This window comes from Heterodontus francisci, chromosome 2 (genome assembly GCF_036365525.1).
Source record: "Heterodontus francisci isolate sHetFra1 chromosome 2, sHetFra1.hap1, whole genome shotgun sequence".
NCBI classification, from domain to species: domain Eukaryota; kingdom Metazoa; phylum Chordata; class Chondrichthyes; order Heterodontiformes; family Heterodontidae; genus Heterodontus; species Heterodontus francisci.
In genome coordinates, this window is record NC_090372.1 from 132,322,643 (window position 1) to 132,349,393 (window position 26,751).

General features: G+C 46.5%; 1 protein-coding gene across 3 annotated transcripts in view; it reads left to right on the plus strand.

Annotated features, from left to right (window-relative positions):
* Positions 1-26,751, plus strand: part of LOC137346938 (aromatic-L-amino-acid decarboxylase-like) — a 187,536-nt gene that overhangs the window by 2,854 nt on the left and 157,931 nt on the right. For all 3 annotated transcript variants that reach the window (XM_068010897.1, XM_068010908.1, XM_068010900.1), the window contains one exon: positions 12,368-12,487. In XM_068010897.1, the coding sequence (XP_067866998.1) occupies positions 12,368-12,487 (120 nt within the window). The remainder of the gene's footprint in view (positions 1-12,367; positions 12,488-26,751) is intronic.

The following is a 26,751-nucleotide window of genomic DNA, read 5'->3' on the forward strand; positions in this document are numbered from 1 at the left end:
CCATTACAATGGAGTGTGAACCACGCTCTCAGAATGCGGTCATCATCAAGGCACTAGATAGCCCAGTTAGGACTGAAACTTGAATTCACATGGGTGAAGCCAACCCTTTTAAAATTCACCTTAACATGTAATCATTTTGAGGAACAAAGGGGGAGTCTTTTCAGCACAGGTCTAGAGACAACAACATCAGTCTGGTCTGTCCTCAGCCACCCAGTACAACAACAAAAAAGCCATTTTGAATTATAATAAGGCTGAGAGAGAGAGAAATTGGTTTGATTCAATGCAGTTGAACTCTGCTGAGACAAGTTGGAAGCTAGTTACAGCAGAGACAAAAAAGTGACTCTTCTACCAGTGCTGAGAAGTGACTGAAGACATCAGCACTGTCTTCAACCCAAAGTAAACTGCCAGGAGACTGCAACAGCCCAACGATTACCAGGCAACCAGCAAACAGGCCTGCAACTTTAAAATTCACCTCCATCAGGGATCGCACAGGTTATTCCTGAAACAAGACTTTTACAGCCTCAACTCTGAACACATCTTACCCTGTACTTTTCTATCTATATTCTTTTGAGAGTGCGTGTGAGAGTGAATGTGTGTGTGAGTGGTGTTGCGATCATCTCGGGATTTGTTTAAAATAAGTAGTTATTTTTTTACCTACGAGATAACCTGTCATTTGTCTGTTTATTTGACCCTAAAGACACAGGGGCTAAAGCATAATTTTAACAAAACATGATTGACATCAGTTGGGAGGTGAAAAGTGGGAACCATCTGCACCACATACCACCTATCTGTAACAACCCTTTCTAATGCCTTCACATCCTTCTTAACATGTGGTGCCAAGAATTGTACACCATACTCCAGTTGAGGCTGAACCAATGTTTTATAAAGGTTCATTATAACTTCCTTGTTTTTGTACTCTGTGCTTCTATTTATAAAGCAGGATCCAAGATGTCTTTTTAACTACTTTCTCAACCTGCCCTTCCACCTTCAACAATGTGTGCACATAAACCCCCGGGTGACTCTGCTCCTGCGCCCCCTGTAGAATTGCACCCCTTACTTTATATTGCCTCTCTTCCTTCTACGGACCAAAATGTATCACTTCACACTTCACTGCATTAAATTTCATCTGACATATGTTCTCATTCCACCAGTTTGTCTATATCCTCTTGAAGTCTATCACTATCCTCCTTATAGTTCACAATATTTCCAATTTTTGAGTCATCTGCAAATTTTGAAATTGTGCCCTGTATAACCAAGTCCAAGTCACGACTATATATCAAGCAAAGCAGGGTCCTAGTACTGATCCCTGGGGAACCCCACTGTATATCTTACTCCAGATCAAAAAACAGCCGTTCACCACTATTCTCTGTTCCCTGTCACTGAGCCAAAATTGTATCCATGCTGCCACTGTTCCTTTTATTCCATGGGCTTCAACTTTACAGGCAAGCCTATTATGTGGCACTTTATCAAATGCCTTTTGGAAGTCCATATACAGCACATGAAACAAGTACTCTCATCAAACCCTTTTGCTGCCTCGTCAAAAAATGATTTGCCTTTAACAAATTCATGTTTGATTTTCTTTTTGTTATTTATGTGTCAATAGAACACTTTATTATTTATTTTATGTCTTGAGATGATGTCACTGAGATGCAGCATGTAGATGAGAAATAGGAAAGGCAGCAAGGACAGATCCTTGGGGGACTCCAGAGGTAATTACGGGAGCAGGAAGAAAAGCCATTGCAGGAGATTCTCTGGCTGTGACTCGATAGGTCAGGGTGGAGCCAGGTGAGGGCAGCAACGTAATCCCACCTACCTGATGCATTTAAGGAGCAACTAGATAAGTACATGAGGAAGAAAGGGATGGAAAAGTATTTTGATAGCGTGAGATGAAGTAAGGCGAGAGGAGGCTTGTGTGGAACTTAAACATGGGGGATGGTAGTATAGTGGTAATGTTATTGAACTAGTAATCCAGAGGCTGGGATTAATGCTCCAGAGATATGAGTTCAAATACCACCATGGGTACTTAAATCCAATTAATTGATAAGTCTGGAATTAAAATGCTGGTCTCATTAATAATGATCATGAAATTTCAGGGGAGGAAATCTGCCATCCTTACCCAGTCTGGCACACACGTGACTCCAGATCTACAGCAATGTGGCTGATCTTAGCTGACATCTGAAAAGGCGTAGCAAGCCACTCAGTTGCATCAAACTGCAACAGGAAAAGAAGCACTGTGGGTGCACCTACACCACAGGATTGCAGTGGTTCAAGAAGGTGGCTCACCACCACCTTCTCAAGGACAATTAGGGATGGACATTAAATGCTGGCCTTGCCAGTGACGCTCACATCCCAAAAACAAATAATAAAGCATTAACCTCTTGGGCTGAATGGCCTGTTTCTGTGTTGAAAAATACTATATAATGTACGGTATAATACCTTCCTTCTCCCCAAGGCTTCAAATATTCTTCTGCTTCAACTATTTATCCAGTTTTCTCTTAATGGATGCAATGGTGTCTTCCTCAACTACCTCTTGTAGGAAAGCATTCTGTGCACCCACAGGGCTGGATTTAGTGTTCCTGTTGTGGCTTCCAGCAGCAGACCAGGAAGTGGGCACCGTCACTGCTTGTCATGTGTGCAGCCAGCCCACCGCAATATAACGGCAGGTGACCAATTATAGTAATGGCAGCGCGGGGCGGGATTCAAATAACCAAATGCGGCATTGGATGACTCCAGAGCTGGTGCTGGCACCATTTTCAAAGCCCTGCCAGCCCTGCTCCCATTGCTGCCTTTGAGTAATTTGCTGTTTACTGCTGAAACTGGTGTTGGAGTGACTCCTGGACACCCCCAACCCCCTGACAAGGAAACTACAGTATAGCAGAGTCAAGACACCAGGTGGCCCCACAGTTTAGTGATGCCTGCCTTGAGATTCTCCTCCAGGCTTCAAGGGAAAGGCAAGAGGAGTTCCTCCCACCTGACCAAGCAAGCCTTGATGGAGATCGCAGAAGAGGTAAGCAGCTGTGGGGTCACCCCTGAACATGTGTCCAGTGCAGGAAGAGAATCACCAACCTCTTTTTTGGGGATTGCATGTGCTGAAACTGGTGTTGGAGTGACTCCTGGACAACCCCCAACCCCCTGACAAGGCAACTGCAGTATGGCAGAGTCAAGACACCAGGTGGCCCCACAGTTTAGTGATGCTGTTCAGGGGTGATCCCACAGCTGCTTACCTCTTCTGCCATGTGACTACTGGGGAGGCAGCGTGACATTGGGAGGGAGGAACGGAAAAGGTGCTGACAAAGGAAGTTCGGCATCAACATCCTGCCAGATGCATGTCTACATCTCGACCACAGGAGATCTTCTTTCACAGCTCACCCCCGTTAATTCCCCTCAGAGCTGATGTGGGGATTAGCCATATAGGAAAGCCCAGCAGGGGACAAGGGGCTGCCACTAGCACCCCTTGTCCTGTAGCTCTTCCTGTGAAGTATAATTAGCTCCCTCTTTCCACTTGCAGGACAAGCAGAACAATAATAACAAGGAGACCTTATAGACTGGCAGAGGAATTCCAGACATCCGGCCTCTCGCAGCAGCTGAGAATGAAGCACTGGAGTTAATGGGGACCCAGGGTGGCCACTTAATAGCAGCTGGTGAGACTGGAGTCTTCATGCAAGAGAGTGAGGATTGTCTTCAGTCGACATCCAACACACTTCTGGAGATCCACATCACGCATGGATGTCATGACAAGATTGGCAGCCGTGTTCTCTCATGTAGGTCGGCGTCCACAGGAGACCCCACCAGAAAGAGGCAGCAGTCAAACTCCAAGGAAGAGCTGCAGTCAGTGGAAGCACCATCACATGATACTCCTGCACCTTCCACTCGTTCAGATACTTACAACTCAGTGTGTTGATGCTTGGTTTTAGAATCAGGGTCACAAGCTGGTGAGAGCAGCGCACATGTGCCCTAGCAGCTGGCCGAGGCTGAGACAGCTGAGGCCTCTGACATTCGGAGGACTGTGAGTGTCCAGGGCTATGCTGAGCCCCAGGCTGATGATGACCCTCTGGTGTCAACAGCACAGGGCATGCTGGAGTTGCAAAGAGGGGTAAGGCAACATCTGGCAGATATGCCAGAGACCATGCGTAGCCATGAGCAGACAATGGAGGAGTCCATTCATGCCATGAGTGTTGCCATGTCTCAGGCATCTGTGCTCATGGCTGCCTCCATCGAGAGTTTGGCGACCCTCGTGGAAAGCCAAACCTGCACACCGTCGCCTCGGCCATGAGCCCAATGCAGCATTGACAAGGCATGAGAAAGACGAGGCGATGGGAGTCTTCTTCAGCTCCTTGTCCTTCTCTGGTTAGCAGGGAGGTTCAAGTGAGCCTTGAAAGAGAGGAAGCGAGGCTGGCCTCCACATCTGGGGGTTCCCTTCAGGGTGCTCTGACTCTGGGCAGTGGCTCCTCAGCTCCTCTGCCAGTGAGCCCAGCTCCGGTAGCCATGACACCTGAGGAGAGTCTTACACCTGTGCAGGAACCCTCAGGCAGCCGGGGCCCTCCAAGGTTCAGGCAGCCAGGAGACACCTGTTGAAGTTATCACAGGCCAAGGGGTAGCCTGATCAGCTGCCTGCCTCCAGCCCAGCTGCTAGTGATGGGCTTGCACTTCGTAGAAGCACTCGAAAACATATAAAGAAAACCACCGAGATGCACTTGGGGGGTTTCATACAGCTGTTTGAAATTTACCTTTTGTTTTCTGTTATAAAATGTTTTCGTTATTGAAGTTAACAATCATTGTGAAAAATGCTTATTTTTTCATGCCTTAATTGAGAGATGCTGACTTCATCCTTCGCCCTTAGTGGGCAACCCTACTTTCGTAAGCATCTCACCTGGGCCAGACTGTTTGGTTAAGCTGGGGGCGAGGCATGGAACCTAAATAGAAAGGAGCTGACGGACTAAATGCTTTTAGGAAAGTCTTCATTGCTTTCACTCTGCGACGCCATCATGGTGGCTGGGAGCAATTAAGTATGAGACTGTTTCTTGCCTCCTGCCCTGTCGCTCAATGTGCCTGGCCTCCGGTGCAAGGAGTTCAATATCCAGTGCTGCCTGCTCATTAGCCTCCTCTGTGTCCTCCTCGTCAGTTGAAGAGTGGCGATCAATCATGTCCCCTTCAGGTAAGGCCTCCCCCCTCTGCAGGGCTAGATTGTGCAGATCACAGCAGACCACCACAATGCACAAGACCTTCCTTGGGGCATACTGCAGGACTCCACTGGATCGATCCAAGCACCGGAATCTCATCTTTAGCAGCCCAATGACCTGTTCAATGGTCGCTTGGTTGGAGCTATGGCAAGTGTTGTACCTCTCTTCTGCTGCAGTGGGGGGTTCCTCACAGGTGTCAGTAATCATGTCTTCAATGGATAACCCTTTTCCCCAAGAATCCATCCCTGAAGGCGAGCGGGGGGCCTGAAAAGTTGTGGCACCTGGGACTGTCAAAGTATGTAGGCGTTGTGGCTGCTTCCTGGAAAATGGGCATGCTTTCGGTGGTCACAGACCAGTTGAATGTTGATTGAATGGAAGACGTTCCTGTTGATGAAGGGGGCTGGCTGCTCCTTTGGAGCCTTGATGGCCACATACGTGCAATCTATCCAACTTTGCACCCAGGGGAATCCAGCAAAGGCCCCGAATCCAATGGCTCTGTCAACCTGATTGATTCTCGTGGTTGGTCCGGTAGCGCACATAGTCATCGGCTCCCTTGAAAAGGGCATTGGTCACCTCCCTGATGCAGTGGTGGACTACTGCTTGTCAGCCACGCACACATGTCTCCGGTGGATCCCTGGAAAGGTCCAAACACGTAAAAGTTAAATGCCACTGTGATCTTTAGGGCTACTGGCATAGGGTGACCACCAAAACCCATAGGTCACAACTTATCCTGTAGCTTGGCACATAAGTCGGTGACGGCCTCCCTGGAGAGCGGCAGTCTTCACTGACAATGCCGCTTGGATATTTGGAGGTAGCTGAGGCAAGTCCGGTGCACTCTTTGGCGCAGGTGGGCCCTTCTTGGCATGGCCAGTTGCTGTTTGCTGTTGTCGAGGAGCTTCACAGGGAGGTGCAGCTGCCTCCTGGCCCACCCTCCGTTGGAGGTGCTGCATCACACCATAGGAGTCCACACAGACAAGGTGTATGAAACACATGCCAGGTGATCAGTAGGCCTCAAAAGCACTGTCCTTGCAGTGACAAAGTTGCCTTGGCATCTTTGTGTTTGCTACTCCTCATGGCTTACGTGCTGATAGCCCTCAGTGCCCACCCTTGACGGTAGCCAACCCTCTCACCCGATAGTATGGCCACTCATGCAGGTCGCCCAGCAGTATGGCCACCTGCGCAGCTGACCCAGCAGTACAATCACCTGTACTAAACACCTGAGACCAAGCCCACCTGTGCCGACCACCCAAGACCAAGGTCACCCTTGCAGAGTTCACAGCAGTCCAGGCAGACAATGGCCTTCACTCTCCCCTCTACCCCTCTCCAGTGGTAGTCATGGCAGCCTTCCCATCACGGCACTGAGGCTTGGCCTCGGTGTTGCCACCTTTCAATCCAGAGGCATGTAACCCATCTGGTTTACTAATGCCCTTTAGGGAAGGAAATCTGTCAGCCTTACCTGGTCTGGCCTACATGAAACTCCATACCCGCAACAATGTGGTTGGCTTTGAACTGCCCTTTGAAATGGCCTAGCAAGCCACTGAGTTGTCAAGGGCAATTGGGGGAGGGCAACAAATGCTAGCCACCCAGATCCCATGAACGAATTTTTTAAAAAGGCCGCCGGTCATCCCCTTCATCCATTAGATCTCTGTCAGTCACATGCAAATGTAGAATAACTAATTGTTCTACAATTGAAATGGCAGTTGCGTCAGGGCGGCAACGCCACCTTGGTGCTTTCCAGCCGCTGACTAAATTCGGAACCGACGTCACAACATTGAATCTTTGGGCTGACGCATCCAACGCTATTCTCCGGCACCCCACCTCTCCATTCCTGCTCCAACTGGGCTCACTAAATTCAGTCCACAAGTTGTAAAGAATTTTCTCTAATCTCCTGTCACACTTTTAGTGACAATTTAAATTTGATGGCCCCTCATCACTGATGCCCCAAGCAATGGAAATAGTTTTTTCACTTTTTCAAAATGCTTCATAATTTTATTTAAAACTTCTATTCAACCTCCTCTTAGCTTTTTCCTGCTGCAGTGGAAATAGTCCCAGTGTCTTAAATCTCTCATAACTGTGCCATCCCTGCTGTCATCCCAGTGAATCTATTCTGTTTGCTCTTTCAGGCTCCCAAAGCTTCACACAGCAGTTTAACTGTGGCCGAAGCAATTTTTTGTACAAATTAACATTACATCTTCATACATATATGTCCCTAGTTATAAAACCTAAATGCTGTTAGCCATTCTCTGGCTTTATTAATCTGCACTCACACTTTCAGTAGATTATGTATGTGAAGCCCTGGGTCTCAAAGTTCATCCAAACTTCTTAGCATCTTTCCATTTAGTTTATACTCCCATTCCTTACTTTTACTTTCAACATGTAATTTCTCCCAATTACCCACCTTAAATTATATCTTCTTAGCTGCCCATTCCACGAACCCGTCTGTGTCTTCTTAGAGTCTTTTACAGTCAACCTCATTGTTTGCCAAACCTCTACTGTTGTGTCATCAGTAATTTTGATTGTGGTACCTAATTCAAGGCCTAATTCATCTTTATATAGTGAGAAAAAAGTGGGCCTAGCATAGACCCCTGGGGTACAGCACTTCCAATCCTTTCCAATCCAAGGAACACCCATTCATGTAAGAGCTATTAAAGCAAGTAAAGCGTCCCTTTAATCAGCCGACTTCCTATCCATGTTGCAACTTTCCTTTCATACTACATGTCTGAATTTTCTAATAAGCCTCCATGTAATATACCTTATCAAACGCATCTGAAAATCCATATACACGACCTCTAGTGCAGTCTTTTTATTTATCCAATCACTTTTTCCAAAACTCTATTTAATTTATCAAACATGACTTACTTTTTTTAATATTCATTTGTGGGATGTGGGCATCGCTGGTTAGGTCACCATTTGTTGCCCATCCCTAATTGCCCTTGACAAGGTGGTGGTGAGCTACCTTCTGGAACTGCTGCAGACCTTAGGATGTTGGCACACCCACAGTGCTGTTAGGAAGGGAGTTCCAGAATTTTGACCCAGCGACGGTGAAGGAATAGCGATATAGTTCCATGTCGGGATGGTGTGTAGCTTTGAGGGGAATTTGCAGGTGATGGTGTTCCCATGCATCTGCTGCCCTTGTTCTTCTAGGTGGTAGAGGTCATGAGTTTCGAAGATGCTGTCGAAGGAGCCTTAGTGAATTGCTGCAGTGCATCTTGTAGATGGTACACACTGATGCCACTGTGTATCTGTGGTAAAGGGAGTGGAGGGGTGGTGGATGGGGTACCAATCAAGCAGGCTGCTTTTTCCTGGATAGTGTTGAACTTCTTGAGTGTTGTTGGAGCTGCATCCATCCAGGCAAGTGGAGAGTATTCCATAACACTCCTGACTTGTGCCTTGTAGATGGTGGACAGGCATTGGTGAGACAGGAGGTGATTTATTCGCCACAGAACTCCCAGTCTCAGACCTGCTCTTGTAGCCACAGCATTTATGTGACTGGTCCAGTTCAGTTTGTGTTCAATGGTAACCCCCAGGATATTGATAGTGGGGAATTCAGCAATGGTAATGCCATTAAATGTCAAGGGGAGATGATTGGATTCTCTCTTGTTTGAGATGGTCACTGCCTGGCATTTGTGCGGCACGAATGTTACTTGCCGCTTATCAGCCCAAGCCTGGATGTTGTCCAGGTCTTGCTGCATATGGACATGGGCCACTTCAGTAACTGAGGAGTCACGAATGCAGCTGAACATTATGTAATCATCAGCGAACATCACCACTTCTGACCTTTTGATGGAGGGAAGGTCATTGATGAAGCAGCTGAAGATGGTTGGGCCTAGGACCCGAGCCTGAGGAACTCCTGCAGTGATGTCCCGTGACTGAGATGATTGCCCTCCAACAACCACGACCATCTCCCTTTGTTCTAGGTATCACTCCAGCCAGCGGAAGGTTTTCTCCCTGATTCCCATTGATTCCAATTTTGCTACGGCTCCTTGATGCCATACTTAGTCAAACGCTGCCTTGATGTCGAGATCAATCAATCTCACCTCACCTCTTGAGTTCAGCTCTTTTGTCCATGTTTTGAACAAGGCTCTGATGATGTCAGGAGCTGAGTGGTCCTGGCGGAACCCAAACTGACCATCTGTGAGCAGGTTATTGCTGAGCAAGTTACGCTTGATAGCACTGTTGACAACACCTTCCATCGCTTTGCTGATGATTGAGAGTAGACTGATGGGGCAGTAATTGGCTGGGTTGGATTTGTCCTGCTTTTTGTGCACAGGCCATACCTGGGCAATTTTCCACATTGCCGGGTAGATACCAGTGTTGTAACTGTACTGAAACAGCTTGGCTAGGGAGGCGGCTAGTTCTGGAGCACAAGTCGTCAGTACCATTGCCGGAATGCTGTCAGGGCCCATAGCCTTTAAGCCTTTGCAGTATCCAGTGCTTTCAGCCATTTCTTGATATCACGTGGAGTGAATTGAATTGACTGAAGGCTGGCATTTGTAATGCTGGAAACTTCAGGAGGAGAAAGAGATGGATAATCCATTTGGCACTTCTGGCTAACATCAAGGTAGTATTTGACCGTGTGTGGCGTCAGGGAGTCCTAGCAAAACTGGAGTCACTGGGAATCAGGAGAAAACTCTTGTTAGTTGGAGTCACGCCGAGCACAAAGGCTGTTATGATTCCATACTGGATGCTTTAATGAACTCATGCATTTCTAAATCTAACTTTGTCTCAAATTATGGATACTGGGAATTTGCGTAAAACTGCCATTAAGCTATCTGATCCATAGATACCCAGTTTAATCTTTTCTCCCTTCTTGAACCAGAGTGTTACATTGGTTATTCAAATTGCATTTTTAAAGAGGATTGAAAAACTGTGTCCAGCGTTTTTGCTATTTACTCTCTAATTTCTTTCATTAGCCTGAACACATGTAATCAAAGTGCAGTGTCTTACCACCTTTCATTCTGCTCATATATTTTGGAATAAATTCCTTTTCTACATTCATTTCGAGCAGTTATTCCACAGTAGACTTATGTTATCACTTCCACTATCATTAGCAAAAGCTGATGTAATATTCCTACTCTACTTTGATCCCCCATAATTAGACTCACCTTAACTCTGAACGGTCGTACGCTCTCAGGTTAAATTACTATACTTATCAATAGAGGGAAGCAGAGCTCGGAGGTTTGATTGTTCTCGGCTGCTTATTTGATCTAGGAACAGAAGCAGTTTATACTTGCATAGAATTGTTCATTTTACTTAATTCTAATTACAAGATATTAAAAATTTACCTCATGGTCCTGAGCTGCCACTGTTTAACCATGATTGCACAGTGCAATGTGTTAATGGAAGAAATCACGATAATGTAATTGTCAACACCAAACATGTCTGCCAATTCCACTTAATTTTTCTTTTCCATTAGCAAACACACATTCAAATTTGCTTTGCAGCAAGATGTTAGGACCAATGTCGCATGTGTACAGCAGATTTGTATGGACAATTTTTATCTGTTATCTAACCATACTGAAAGAGTCAAAATGTCCCTGCAGTTGAATTAAAACTTATCCATTGGGAATGTCTATTTCATTGGGGCATCGCTGGTAAGATCAACATTTATTGCCCATCCTGACTGCCCTTGAGAACATGGTGATGAGCCACCTCCTTGAACTGCTGCAGTCCATGTGGTGTAGGAAGACCCACAATGCTGTTAGGAAGGGAGTTCCAGGATTTTAACTCAGCTACAATGAAAGAATGTCAGGATTGTGTGTGCCTTGGAGGGGAACTTGCAGGTGGTGGTGTTCTCATGCACCTGCTCCCCTTATCCTTCTAGGTAATAGAGATTGCAGGTTTGGTAGATGTTGTCAAAGGAACCTTGGAAAGTGGCTGCAGTGCATCTTGTCGATGATACACCCTGCTGTCATAGTGCATCGGTGGTGGAAGAGAGAGGGAGAAATTCGTTCACGTGGCGCTCTTCGAGCAGCGCTGTGCAGAACTGCAGATGTCCTTTTTGATATATTTGAGGCCTGGAGGGGGAAAGGCTCTAATCCCCCTCACTCTGGAAAATATCTAGCAGTGGACCAGGGGAGAAGAAAATCCAGACCTGAGAGCAGGGGTGCATCTCATTGCAACCCTCCACCCCACTGAGAGAGTTTGGTGTCCCAAACCATTTTTTTCTACTGGCTCCTTCCCCCTTTCTGTTTACTCATGACCTGTCCCCTGCCCCTTCTCTATCCTTCTCTCCCTGTTCCTCCTATTTCTACTCCCCACTCTTCACCTCTCCTACCTGTTGCCTCATCCTACCCCACACCTTTCCATTTCCTTCATCCATCTCCTCTTGCCCTTTCCCCTTCTCTTCCACTTGCATCCTCTTTCTGCTTCGTCCCTATCCCCTCCACTTCCTACGTCTGATTTTCCCCCAGCCGTCTCACTCTGCTTAGCTTTAAAACTGCACTTGGTGTTTACTGCTGTGTGCAATGTGACAGGAGATTGTCGAGTAATTTTTAAAAATTAATATCTTCAAACCGGCCTTACCCCATCAGAGAGGTAGGATACTATTCCAGTGTTACAGAACTTCATTGGGGTGGGCATCTCTACAGGTACAAACTGTTCTCCTTGATTATTAAGATGACTTCCACTTTGGGAGTTGGGGTGTGGGGTTGGCGATTACTGCAATCACCAGCTGGAGACTTGATCTGCTGTACTGACAGTGCAGACTTGAAGCCGAACTTTCTAACCAGCATACTGCCCTACAGTTTTGTGAAGATGCTTTATTCTGAGATTTATATTTCTTCAGCAATTCAAATGATTACACCATCAAAACACTTTTGGGGTGAATTTCCTTGGAGCTATTTATGCTCCAACATCACAATTTCAGTGGAAATTCAGCAGAAACCACAATTATGTGTGACAGAACAGGAAAAGCCCCAAGTAAATTCACCCCTTGTGTTAAATAAGTAATTGCATTCTGTTGTTCTTGGAAAGGGGAATTGGGGATGGGCAATAAATGCTGGCCTTGCCAGAGATGCTCACATCCCATGAATGAATTAAAAAAAAACATGACATTCACTTACTTAATATTGCTTATCAAAAATTATTTTGTTTTGAACAGTATTTATTAGAACAATGAAAGTATATCTGAAGTGACTTTTGTCTAAGCTCATGAGATATAAGTGAATTCCTGGTTTTCCTTTTAGGTTGCAAGCCCTGCATGTACAGAGTTGGAGACTGTGATGCTTGACTGGCTAGGGAAGATGCTGAATCTGCCTGATGAGTTTCTAGCTGGAACGAGTAGCGGAGGTGGTGGAGTGATTCAGGTAAGAACAGACTCGGTAAAAGATTGTAAAGAATTCTATTTATTTGTGACAAGGAAGAGACAATGCCATGAGTTGTGAATTGCCATAAATTGTTGGACAATTTTCGCCACTTCACCATTAGCCAGCAAATAATGAACTCACTGTCAACCCCTGCACGACAGTCACAAAGTATGAACATATTTTGACACTGACATTTAGGGCTGCTAATTTATGTTTTAAGGACCATATTAATGGTGTGACCTGAACTCAATCTTGAAGACCCAGAAAAGGAACTATTAAAACTATAAAGTTTCATTCCTGTTGATCGTAAATTATTCCGAGAGATCTTTTACATTTAAATATTACATTTGTAAATTTATTCCTTCCTTTTACTTTCTGTCTTTTTTCTCTCTCCTCATCCAGTCTTTCTTTTCCTCTCTTTATTTCTCTGTTATCTAATCTGACTCGAATTCACCCTGCTTCCTTCTCTGTAGTTCACTATTTCTTTATCCATTTGTTTCGTTGGTTAAGGAGGTAAACAGTTGGACCTGATGTTGATGAGGTGTAGTATCAGTGGGAGGCGGAAAGCAGAGGCTTACTGCAGGAGCCCAACTCCTCAAACCATCGCCAGAAAATGTCCATGTTTTGCTCCCTGGTAGTGGCACAATTCCTTTGGCAAAGACGCCATCAAGCACGTGCCCTGCATTTTTAGACAGCCCCAAAGCCTGGTTTGAGGAGCAGATGGAAGTCCTGTCCCAACCCAGCCCCCAAGCAACCCTGGCAAAATTCTAGCTTTTTTAATATGGAGAAAAATAAACTGATTGTTATTGATTTAAATTGATGCTTTTACTAAAAACCATCAAAATCAAGTAGAAGGTTATAGTAGTCTGAATCATTGCAGTTTATAATTGTTTCCCATATGATATCACTGGGGATGAAATTGGTCTTGGACGATGATGCAAAATGGGCAAAATGCTCAATTTTCTTTTCTGTTTAAGTTACTTTTGCTTCTCCTCCCCCACTGGCACACCATGGCTATCCCATCTGGACGATCCATTGCAGTAACTTTCCAAGGCTTCTTCAGTAGCATCTCACAAACACGAGACCTCTACCACCTTGAAGGTCAAGGGGAGGTGATGCATGGAAACACCACCACCTCTAAGTTCCCCTTGAAGCCACTCATAATCCTGACATGAAAATATATGGCCATTCCTTCATTGTCACTGGGTCAAAATCCTGGACCTCCCTCCTGAACAGCATTAGGGGATAGCTTCACCACACGGACAGCAGCGGTTCAGATAAGGGGCACACCACCTTCTCAATGGCAATTAAGGATGGACAACAAATCCTGGTCTTGCCGTTGACTTCCCTGATTGCATAAATAAAAAAAGGGAGAGCCTGCACTGCTGAGCAGCCAAGTGCGGTGGTGTTGCAGTGAGATACCCACTGCTCTAACAGAACGGGCAGAAGCCACAAATAAAGAAGCAGAAGAGCTCAGCAGAGGGAATCAAATTTCTTACATATTAGTGCTGGAGCCTTTATAGAGGGATAGGCGGTCCTCTCCCACCAATCATCGAAGGGAGTTTGCCACTGTTATCCCAGGGTCTCCCACCACCTTTTCCTAGCAGTCTCTGGGATTGGCAATATCAGTGGAAGCAAGAAGAGAAATCATGCAGCTTGCCAGGCCCTGCTTTTCTGTTGTCATTTGCATACAATAGTTGCTGAAGGAGGCTCACTCTGATTTTCCTGTTTTTCTGCCACCAATCTGCTTGATTTTCCTGTTTTGCTGCCACTAATCTGCTTGATTTCAGGGAGGATAGGAAGATCCAGGCCCTCTTTGCTTGAGCTGAAGGGTTATTTACCAGTAATTTCCTTGTGAATCACACATGGTTAAAGCAAACTCAAACTGTGGGAATAATAATGCCGCTTTATACCAAAGACATGCATTTCTTTCAGGTAGGGAGAGCAAACTGTTCAAGAGCAGTGATCTTTATTTTGATAAAAATAGCTCAAATATCACAGCCTCTGGGCCATCAGTCCCATTATTTGATGTTTATCTTCTGCAAATGTCATTCTCTTTGTTAGAAGCCTGTGATTGCTTGCAATTTCAGCAGACTCAAAATTGTTAAATGTTTATGATCGCAAAAACCTTTCCAACTTAATTGGAATCTGTGAAGCTGCTACTGAAATTGATTTCCTGCATCCTGCAATAAGAGCAGGCAGGCAGCATAAATCCATTTTTGTTCTGAGATGTAATTTTGATGTTGGCAAAGCATTTGTTTGAATGTTATTTGGTCATCTGTTGTGTCTGTCACCTGGTGGTGAACTGATTAGAAATATATTTCAGCTGGCACTTGAAAAAGGCAGAAGATGAAAGGAAATTGCAGCTATAGATTTTTGATGAGTGAAAGAGTATGTGTCAGCTTTGACCAGTTTTCCTTTTCCTCTTATGCATGGCTCACCATAGCAACAATTGTCTGTATTGTGTCAGCTGTGGAGTAAAATGTATCTTTGCAACTTATTAAGAGTTTTCTTCTCTACCAGCACTGTTACAAAAAGCTGCAAAGCAAGTGCTCTGTAATAGACAAGGAGTATCATCTGGTTAGGAATCTGGCAATTATTGGGCAGAAATTGCAAGGCTCCACTGCCAGTGAGGACCTTGCTACACACAAATGTGGGTCAGACACAGGGCAATGCTCGCAGCCAAGCCTTAACATTTCTACCCTTGTATATATTTCAAGAGAATTATGGATCAGCCAACCATGTTGAGGAAGTTTGAGTGTTACAGTGACCTGCAGTAGCTCTATCACGTGACCTCCTGGTTGGGTATGGACACCATTTTATTTTATCTATCAAACCCCGATCTTAATGATTATTGAAATATGATAATGGAAAAGGAACTCATTGTAGCAGCTACTACTAAGTTTTTTTTAAATCATTCATGGGATATGAGTGTCGATGGCTAGGTCAGCATTTATTGCCCATCCCTAATTGCCCTTGAGAAAGTGGTGGTGAACTGCCTTCTTGAACCACTGCAGTCCAAGTGGTGTAGGTACACCAACAGTGTAGGAAGTTCTAGAATTTTGACTCAGCAACGATAAAGGGACTGTTCTAAGTCAGGATTGTGTGAAACTTGGATTTGGTGTTCCCATGCACCTGGCACCCTTGTTCTTATAGGTGGTAAAGGTTATGGGTTTGGAAGGTGCTGCCAAAGGAGCCTTGGTGAGTTGCTGAAGTGCATCTTATGTATGGTACACACTCCTGATACTGCACTGGTGGTGGAGGGAGTGAATGTTTATGGACTAATTTGAATGCTCTGTATCAAGAGAAAATGCAATTACTAATTAATTAATCCGTAATAGAGTATTTGGTAAATCATGTATAAAGGTAATTGGGTCAAATTAGTATCAGCTGGGTATTACCTCACATTTACTATTCCCTGTTTCTCCTTGGTCAGATACTTCCAGATCAAAGGAGTCATTTAATGAATCTGAGTAGATGAAAAATTTGTGCCTGAATTCTTATGGGTGAAGCTCTCCGTTGAGAGCACAAATTCATAAAATTATCCCACAAAGATAGGCTGGTCTTAATAGACAGTTTTCAGCTTTCCTTATCAAACTCCTTCCAGCTGCACCAGTAAATCATGTTTTTGGAGTGGCGACATTGTTTTAAATTATGTGAAGCCGTAAATTAAATGAAATAGCACATCAAGTGGAAAATCTGAATTTATATACAAACTTATAGTAAGTTTGATGTTGGAGGAAACCATTTGTTGTATTCTGTCTATGTCAGTGCGAGCTCTACATTGCAACTATCTAATAAAACCACATTTCCCTGCTATTTCACCATGTCCACTAATATTTTTACTCATTTTTATATAATTCAGTTTAAATATTGTGATTAACTCAGCTTCAATAGACAGGTGATAATTCAATCCCTATTTCAAAAATTCTGGCGCAGTGGTTAGCACCGCAGCCTCACAGCTTCAGGGACCCGGGTTCGATTCTGGGTACTGCCTGTGCAGAGTTTGCAAGTCCTCCCAGTGACCGTGTGGGTTTTCGCCAGGTGCTCTGGTTTCCTCCCACAGTCAAAGACTTGCAGGTGATAGGTAAATTGGCCATTGTAAATTGCCCCTAGTGTAGGTAGGTGGTAGGGAATATGGGATTACTGTAGGGTTAGTATAAATGGGTGGTTGTTGGTCGGCACAGACTTGGTGGGCCGAAGGGCCTGTTTCCGTGCTGTATCTCTAAACAAAAAACTAAATAAAATTTTTTTTAAAAATGTGGGTGTGTGGCCAGGGTCACATTGGGGCAGTGGCAATTGCTCCAAGGAAAGGACTCAGGGATAGGTTTGGGGTGTCGGATGGGGGTCATCCTGGTGGAAGAGCTAGGAATCAGAGAGAGAACACTTTCACCCAGGTATTATGGCCGCCTTTGAGGAGGAGGGGCAGCTCAAAGGGAGGAAGTTCCAGGCACCAGCAGGGGCACCTCAACAACTTCACAACCAGCAAGAGAGTCAGCCTCGGGCTGCGCACAGTGCAGAAGGGCACAAAGGGGCATGCCAGCAGGCAAGTGCCGCAGAAGAGTCTATCCCCAGGAGAGAGTCTACCATCTGAGGCTGAACTTTTGCCAAATATCTGAGTGGTAATGTCAGCAAAGACTGTGGCGCTCCAGGAAAGCTATCACTGATCTCTGTGCCATGCTGCAGTACAAACTGAAACCCATGAGGTTTGTTGGACACACAATGCCAGTGGCCCTGAAGATCACTATGGCTCTCAACTTCTACTTCTCCAGCTCATTCCAGGGATCCATTGTGGACATGTGTGGGATCACCCAGTCTGAAACCCATCTGTACATCAAGGAGGTGACCAATGCCATGTTCAAGAGGGCCAGCGACTATGTGCACTACCGCAGTGATCCAGAAAGTCAGGCGGAGAGGACCATTGGGTGCGGAACCATTGCTGGATTTCCCCAGGTGCAAAGTGTCATCGACTGCGCATGTGGCCCTCAAGGTTTCCATGGACCAGCCAATGGTCTTCATTGAGAGGAGATGCTTCTGTTCCATCAATGTCTAACTGGTCTGCAATCATCAAAAGCAGATCCTACAGGTGCTTGCACAGTTCCCTGAAAGCAGCCATGATGCAGTCCCAGGTGCCACAGCTTTTTCAGCCCCTTGTTCACCTGCAGGGATGGATACTTGGAGACAAGGTCTACCCACTAAAGATATGGCTATTCACACCTGTGAGGAACCCACGCACGGATGCAAAGGAGAGGTACAATACCTGCCAGGAGTCAACTCAAGTGACCATCGAGCAGGCCATTAGCCTTCTGAAGATGTGATTCAAGTGCCTAGACTGATCCAGTGGAGCCCTTCAGTATGTTCCAACAAGGGTCTTGTGTATCGTGGTGCTCTGCTGTGCACTGCACAACAGTGCTGCAGAGGGGGGAGGCATTGAGTGATGAGGACATCAGTGATTGCGATGCCTCCTCTGCCAATGAGGATGTGGAGGAGCCAGCTGACCAGGTGATGCAAGATGAGGAACCCCTTAGATCACAGGCAAAGCACAATGAGATACGCGCAAAGGAGGCTCGGGTAAAGGCCTGCTACCTGTCCCGAACCCAACAACCTGTGTCAGGTTTGGGTCGGGTCGGGCTCTTCTTTCAGGTCCAGCTTTCGGGCTCGGATGGTTGGGCCGAGTCCGAGTCGGGCTCGGCTTGGGTCGGGTGGGGCCGGACACACACGGTAAGTGCTCTGCCGGTAAGTATTGAAATTAAAAAACTTACCTGAGCTGGGGTCCGGGACGAAACTGAGTCTGCGCAGTGAGCGAGTGACGTCACTATGACGTCATCACGCATGCGCTGCAGCTTCCTGGAGGTTCCAAGTTTGAAGGGTAAGTAAAGGGATGGTCGGGTCGGGCTCAGGGCAAAATTGGAGGGACTCAGGCTGGGTCATAGAGCCATAGAGAGTCATAGAGTTATACAGCACAGAAACAGGCCCTTTGGCCCGTCGTGTGTGTGCCGAAAATCAAGCACCTACCTTTTCTAATCCCATTTTCCAGCACTTGGCCTGTAGCCTAGTCTGCTATGGCATTTCAATTGCTCATCTAAATACTTCTTAAATGTTGTGAGGGTTCCTGCCTCTACCACCAATTCAGGCAGTGCGTTCCAGATTCCAACCACCCTCTGGGTGAAAAAGCTTTTCCTCAAATCCCCTCTAAACCTCCTGCCCCTTACCTTAAATCTATGCACCTTGGTTATTGACCCCTCTGCTAAGGGAAAAATTCTCTTCCTATCTAACCTATCAATGCCTCTCATAATTTTGTATAACTTTGGTTCCGCTGTGGATCGGTCAGGTTTGGGTCGGGTTCTTTTTCCCGAACTGAGCAGGCCTTTATGCTTGAGGCGCCTGATACCTAGCTGTTTCCTGTCACGCTGGTACCCATTCAGAAAGATTCCAGTAAAACCTTACCTTTTAATAGACCTGATGTCAGTCTCTTCATTTTGCACTCTATCACCCATTGGGAGCTGCACAGTGCAAGACTGAGGAGCTAACAGATGCACCTCACTCCACCATTTCAAGCCCATTGCAGGAGGAAGGGTGTAGCTGTGATCTCATAGGGCACCAAGAGTTAGAATGAGAAGTAGGAAGAGTGAGTGAAAGATTTATTGAGGCTCTCAACAGAAAGGCAACTTGACATCTAGATACTGTAATCACCTGTGAACCCCAAGAGCAGCTCAGTGCTCTTTTTAACTCTCGTACGAGTGCTCCTACGAGGGGCAACCCCTGTGTCTGTAGTTGAAGTGGAAGCAGGCTGCTGATCATGCTGCCCCCTGGCTTGGGTGACCTTGGTGGCCGTCCTCTGACTGCCTGAGGCCTGAAGGGTCTGGCATGCTGAGTGGCTCCTGCACAGGTGTAGGACCCTCCTCTGTCATTGCAGCTTTTCAAGGTGATGGTGCCACTGGCAGAGGGGCTGTGGAGCTGCTGTCCACATCAGGAGCACCCTGAGAGGAGGCCCCAGAAGCGGAAGGCAGCCATTTCTCCTCCCTTGCATGGCACACTTGTACCTCCCTGCTGACCTGAGAAGGATGAGGACCTGGTAGAGAATCCAGGTGCTTCGTCTCCCTCGAGCCTTGCCACTGCTCCATTGAGCTCATTGACAAGGTGATGGCATGCAGGTCAGTGCGCATCTCCGGCATCCACTCTTTTTTTATTCTTTCAGGGAATGTGGGCATTGCTTTCATGGCCAGCATTTGTCGGCTATCCCTAATTTCCCTTGAATACTGAGTGGCTTGCTAGGCCATTTCAGAGGGCAGTTAAGAGTCAACCACATTGTTGTGGGTGTGGAGTCACATGTAGACCTGACCAGGTAAGGACAGCAGATTTCCTTCCATCAAAGATATTAATGAACCAGATGGGTTTTTACAACAATCGATGATAGTTTCACAGCACTATTCCTGAGACTAGCATTCAATTCCAAATTATTTATTAATTAATTGAAACGAAATTCCAACAGTTCCATGGGGGATTTGAACCTGTGACCACAGGGCATTAGCCTGAGTCTCTGGATTACCAGTTCAGTGACATTGTCACCATCTCGCATAAGAGGTTCCCTGAGTGGTGTGCTGTAGCTGGCTCTCCATGAGGGTCACCTATCTGTTAATGCAGGAAGCCAAGTGCCCATCCATCTGAGACATAGTATCACTCATGTCTTGGATGGACTCCTCCACCATCCACGCAGGGGTACGCATTGACTCTGGAAGCTCCGCCAGATGTTTCATTGCCTCTTGTTGCAGCAGCAGCATTTTCTGTTTTGCAGGCAACTTCAAAGGCACATCATGAGCTTGGGGCTCAGCATGAGCTGGCCTCCATTAGTCCTCTGACCGTCAGTGGTCTCAGCTGTCACAGCCTTTGTTAGCTGCTCGGGCACGCCTGTGATGTGCTCACCTACTTGTGACCCTGAATCTAATCGCAAACACATACCCACCGATGTGACAATATCTGCACTGGTTCAGGGTGCAGAGGAATTATGTGACGCTGCATCCTCTGAGGATCCCTATTCCTCCTCAGAGGTGGCCAGTGCCCCCAGTCTCATGGCCTCTTCTTGTCTCGGCATGACCTTACCTGCATGAGAAAACATAAATGTAAGGGTTAAGGGCTTCCCATTTCCTCATCCCAACCATGCTTGCTGTGTAGATCCATGTATCCAGCATTGGTCACATGGGCACAATGTATTGTGTGTGCCAGATGAACCTGCACTCATTAACTTACCCTCTTGGCTTGGCACTCCTGTCTTGCCATCAGCAATTGCATGACTGCCCTGGTGGCCTGCCAACACCAAGGCCTCCTCCTCCATGGGAGTCAGGACATGGAGATACAGCACCTCTCCAATGATCATCGCCCTCTCTTGAGTGTTGTTTGCCATCTTTTCATGCAAGCACTAATAGGAAGCACACGTCTATGCCCAGCAATCTGTTAGGGGGGGCACACGAAGGCCATCTGCATATGACCACTCTTGAGGGACCTTCTGGGGGTCAGCTATGACAGAAGGGGACCTCTCACCTAAAGGCAGTCATACCTCTGACAGGATATGCTGCTGCCTCACCCTCTTGCCACTGACTGGGTGGTAACTCCCTAGGCGCCAAGCCAACCCTCTTGTGTTATCAATTACAGTCCCAAAGAGAAAGAGGTATGGATTACTTTGGCAGACCGAATCAGGTCATTGCCACACTTGAAGAACTGGATCCACCATCGGGGGGTGGGGAGAATTATCCCATGGCTGCTGACCGCCTCTGCAATCTCTGTCCAGGCTTGCTTGGTCAAGCGGGGCCCTCTCCTCCTCCCACCCCTTAGGAAGAAGACCTTGCCCTTGCAGCCTGGAAGAGAACTTGCAGGGAGGCATCACTGAACCTATTGGCCTCCTGATATTGTGGGATGACCTGAAGGGTAGACAACCTTAAGGACTGCTCGTGAACATCATCAGACGAGGTGAAGTCAAATCATACATGACCAGTTGGTTGTGGGTGGAGCCTGACATAATAAGACGTGTTCAGGTGTGCTCCTGCAGTCAATTTAGTTATATATTTATAAATGTTCCAGTTCTATTATAATAAAGCCCCACATTTATTTTGAATATTACTTGTAGTCCTGTCACTCTTAACAACAGATTACACACAAAAGGACATTTAATATTGTATGGTAGCAACAATGTGATCTATTTATTTTTTCTGAAGACCAGCAACCATCACATTGTCGCAACTCCCAAAAATAGAGCAAAAAAAAGAGAACAAGGTACAGCAAGCTGCCTACCTGAGTGATGAAATTCCAACAGGAGAGCTTCTTGCAAAAGACCCCACAACAGTGCAATGAGCAGGGACACATCCAGGACTCTGGGAAGTTGGAGCTCTACAAGTACAACAGGCAATTTTCTGGGGGATTATAGTCTTCATCTATCTGTCAGTTGGTCGAATAGTTTTGAAAAAGGTAGGTGCAGCCATTACTATTTTATTTTTCCCATTTTATTCCTCCTTTGTGTGTGGCAGCTAAGCCCAAAAGAGTGGGAAGAAATAGACAGCACCACTGGGAGGTCTAGACCCACTGACTGGCAGCTCTTAGTAACTACAATTTTGAAAAAAATGCTTTAAAAAAGCTTGGAAAAGAATGGCTTTCATCACTGTGTAAATTGAAGCCACAGCTGTATAAGCAGAACAACTTGTCTCTGAGGCAATTGTCTAGCTCTCCTCAAAGGGGCTGTTACTGAATTTCTCTTAAAAGGACAACAAAAGAACTGTTCCTGTGAAAAATACCTACAAAACCCATATATTTATAAATGAAACAGGATCATGATGACTAAGACTTTCAGATATCCATGAATGGACTGGAAAGTGTCAGACATCGCGTTTGCATTTCAACTATTCCAACAGCAAATGGAGCTATGTTTCCTAGACATGGAAGTCACTGAACCAGGGAAACAAGCTGCTAAGATTAAGGTTGCACTTGTCAGCAAAGGTTTGAAATTGCTCAATACCTCAGGTTTGTCAGATGAAGATCTGAAGGATCCCAATAAGATCTGGACATTCCTGAAGCAGCAGCTAGATTTCCACGTTCATAGGCTTGAGCTCATGACCTACCGACAAAGCCTATGTGAGTCCTTTGACTAATTTGTTGCGAGTTGCTGAGACAAAGCTCACTGATACCTAATTGTCAGAGTGAGTTATAGAACTGGTAATCACATCTACCCGTCTAGAGGCCTTTCAAAAAGATGTTAGAAAAGAAGAAAGGGCACGCCAAAGATGCACTGCTCAATGATGGAAGGAAATTTGAAGCCTTCATGGCTGGGCACCAACAGTTATAAGTGCTGGGGGCAGCTACAACAATTGGTATGGTAACCAAGGCGCAGAAATCTGCTAAGCCTTGTGGCAAATGTGATCTTACTCACCCAATTCACTGTTTTCCAGCATACTGGGACCAGTGCAAAGCTTGTGGCATGCGAGGACATTGGACGAGGCAGCGCAGAATGCCAAGCTCAAATACTGCAAACAAGAATGGTGGCAGATCACAGGCAGAGACAATGGCCAGGATTTTGTTGAGGTCCCAATGTCGGGCTCCGTTGTGGGGGTTGTGGGGGAGGGAGCAGAGGATCGCACTGACAGTGGCCCACCATGGAGCCCAACGCCGGGATTGCCAGGCCCAATCTTCCTGGTGGCGGTGAGGCTCCATGGCAGCCTCCCTGCTCCTCGTGGATGGGACCCAACTTTACATATTTAAATAAAGGAAATGCAAATATTTACATACCTTTCACCGCAATCTTGCTGGCTGTCCGGAATCTTCCGAGCGACAGCCGGTACTCCTGCACCTTCATTTTCCCATTCAGGGAAAGCTGGCAGCACCAAGGTGGGGAAGGGGGGAGCTCTGCATTTTCAGTGTAGTTGGGGGGGGTGGGGAGAGCGGTTGAATTTTGCACTTAGGTCAGTTGTTGGTGCGGGGGGGAGGTGGGTGGGTGGTGGTGAAAGGGATCAACTCTGCACTTAGTGCAGTTGGGATGGGAAAGGGTTAATCTGGGCTTTTCTGGTGTAGTTGTTGGTGGAGTCGGTGGGTAAAACTTTAGTTTTGGTTGCAGATGTGGGGGAAACAGGGACAACTTTCATCTGTCACTGCAGGCCTGGCAGACTGTAAAAAATGGCGCCAGCACCTGCACAGAGGCAGCTGATGTCATTGCCGGCAACACAAATCCCGCACCACCCCGCCCCCTTCCCGGCCACGTGATAGGGGGAGGGGGTGGGTTACCCAGCGTATGCAGATGGGCCGCCGCATGCTGGACTGCAGCAGCACGGCGCGCGAGTCCACACATGCAGGCCGCCATTTTCTCCACTGGCCAAAATTCAGCCCAACATCTGCAAGAATGGATGGCAAAGGCAACAAGAGGTATGCTGACACATAACAGTAGCCCAAGAAGATACATCAGGTCAGCAGAGAGACAGATGGCCAGGATGACACTGATGAAGAGTGCACTTGTGTAAACAAAGAACAGTACAGCACAGGAACAGGCCATTCAGCCCTCCAAGCCTGCACCGATCTTGATGCCTGCCTAAACTAAAACCTTCTGCACTTCCGGGGACCATATCCCTCTATTTCCATCCTATTCATGTATTTGTCAAGATGCCTCTTAAATGTCGCTATCGTACCTGCTTCCACCACCTCCCCTGGCAGCAAGTTCCAGGCACTCACCACCCTCTGTGTAAAGAACTTGCCTCGCACATCCCCTCTAAACTTTGCCCCTCTCACCTTAAACCTATGCCCCCTAGTAACTGACTCTTCCACCCTGGGAAAAAGCTTCTGACTATCCACTCTGTCCATGCCGCTCATAACTTTGTAAACCTCTATCATGTCACCCCTCCACCTCCGTCGTTCCAGTGAAAACAATCCGAGTTTATCCAACCTCTCCTCATAGCTAATGCCCTCCAGACCAGGCAACATCCTGGTAAACCTCTTCTGTACCCTCTCCAAAGCCTCCACGTCCTTCTGGTAGTGTGGCGACCAGAATTGCACGCAATATTCTAAGTGTGGCCTAATTAAAGTTCTGTAAAGCTGCAGCATGACTTGCCAATTTTTATACTCGATGCCCCGACCGATGAAGGCAAGCATGCTGTATGCCTTCTTGACTACCTTATCCACCTGCGTTGCCACTTTCAGTGACCTGTGGATCTGTACGCCCAGATCTCTCTGCCTATCAATACTCCTAAGGGTTCTGCCATTTACTATATACTTCCCACCTGCATTAGACCTTCCAAAATGCATTACCTCACATTTGTCCGGATTAAACTCCATCTGCCATTTCTCCACCCAAGTCTCCAACCGATATATATCCTGCTGTATCCTCTGACAATCCTCATCACTATCCGCAACTCCACCAAACTTTGTGTCGTCCACAAACCTACTAATCAGACCAGCTACATTTTCCTCCAAATCATTTATATATACTACAAAGAGCAAAGGGCCCAGCACTGATCCCTGCGGAACACCAGTAGTCACATCCCTCCATTCAGAAAAGCACCCTTCCACTGCTACCCTCTGTCTTCAATGATTGAGCTAGTTCTGTATCCATCTTACCAGCTCACCTCTGACCCCGTGTGACTTCACCTTTTGTACCAGTCTGCCATGCGGGACCTTGTCAAAGGCTTTACTGTCGTCCATGTAGATAACATCCACTGCCCTTCCTTCATCAATCATCTTTGTCACTTCCTCAAAAAACTCAATCAAATTAGTGAGACACGACCTCCCCTTCACAAAACCATGCTGCCTCTCGCTAATAAGTTTGTTTGTTTCCAAATGGGAGTAAATCCTGTCCCGAAGAATCCTCTCTAATAATTTCCCTACCACTGACGTAAGGCTCATCGGCCTGTAATTTCCTGGATTATCCTTGCTACCCTTCTTAAACAAAGGAACAACATTCTCCAGTCCTCTGGGACCTCACTTGTAGCCAATGAGGATGCACAGATTTCTGTCAAGGCCCCAGCAATTTCTTCCCTTGCCTCCCTCAGTATTCTGGGGTAGATCCCATCAGGCCCTGGGGACTTATCTACTTTAATGCTTTGCAGGACGCCCAACACCTCCTCCTTTTTGATAATGAGATGACTGAGACTATCTACACTCCCTTCCCTAGGCTCATCATCCACCAAGTCCTTCTCCTTGGTGAATACTGATGCAAAGTACTCATTTAGTACCTCGCCCATTTCCTCTGGCTCCACACATAGATTCCCTTCTCTGTCCTTGAGTGGGCCAACCCTTTCCCTAGTTACCCTCTTGCTCTTTATATACGTATAAAAAGCCTTGGGATTTTCCTTAATCCTGTTTGCCAATGACTTTTCATGACCCCTTTGAGCCCTCCTGACTCCTTGCTTAAGTTCCTTCCGACTGTCTTTATATTCCTCAAGGGATTCGTCTGTTCCTAGCCTTCCAGCCCTTACGAATGCTTCCTTTTTCTTTTTGACTGGGCTCACAATATCCAAGGTTCCCGAAACTTGTCAAACTTATCCTTCTTCCTCACAGGAACGTGCTGATCCTGGATTCTAATCAACTGACGTTTGAAAGACTCCCACATGTCAGATGTTGATTTACCCTCAAACAGCCGCCCCCAATCTAAGTTCTTCAGTTCCTGCCTAATATTGTTATAATTAGCCTTCTTCCAATTTAGCACCTTCACCCAAGGACTACTCTTATCCTTATCCACAAGTACCTTAAAACATATGGAATTATGGTCACTGTTCCCGAAATGCGCCTCTACTGAAACTTCGATCACCTGGCCGGGCTCATTCCCCAATACCAGGTCCAGTACGGCCCCATCCCTAGTTGGACTATCTACATATTGTTTCAAGAAGCCCTCCTGGATGCTCCTTACAAATTCTGCCCCATCCAAGCCCCTAGCACTAAGTGAGTCCCAGTCAATATTGGGGAAGTTAAAATCACCCACCACTACAACCCTGTTACCTTTACATCTTTCCAAAATCTGTCTACATATCTGCTCCTGTACCTCCCACTGGCTGTTGGGAGGCCTGTAGAAAACCCCCAACATCATGACTGCATCCTTCCTATTCCTGAGCTCCACCCATATTGCCTCGCTGCACGACCCCTCCGAGGTGTCCTCCCGCAGTACAGCTGTGATATTCTCCTTAACAAGTTATGCAACTCCCCCACCCCTTTTACATCCCCCTCTATCCCGCCTGAAGCTTCTAAATCCTGGAACATTTAGCTGCCAATCCTGTCCTTCCCTCAACCAAGTCTCTGTAATA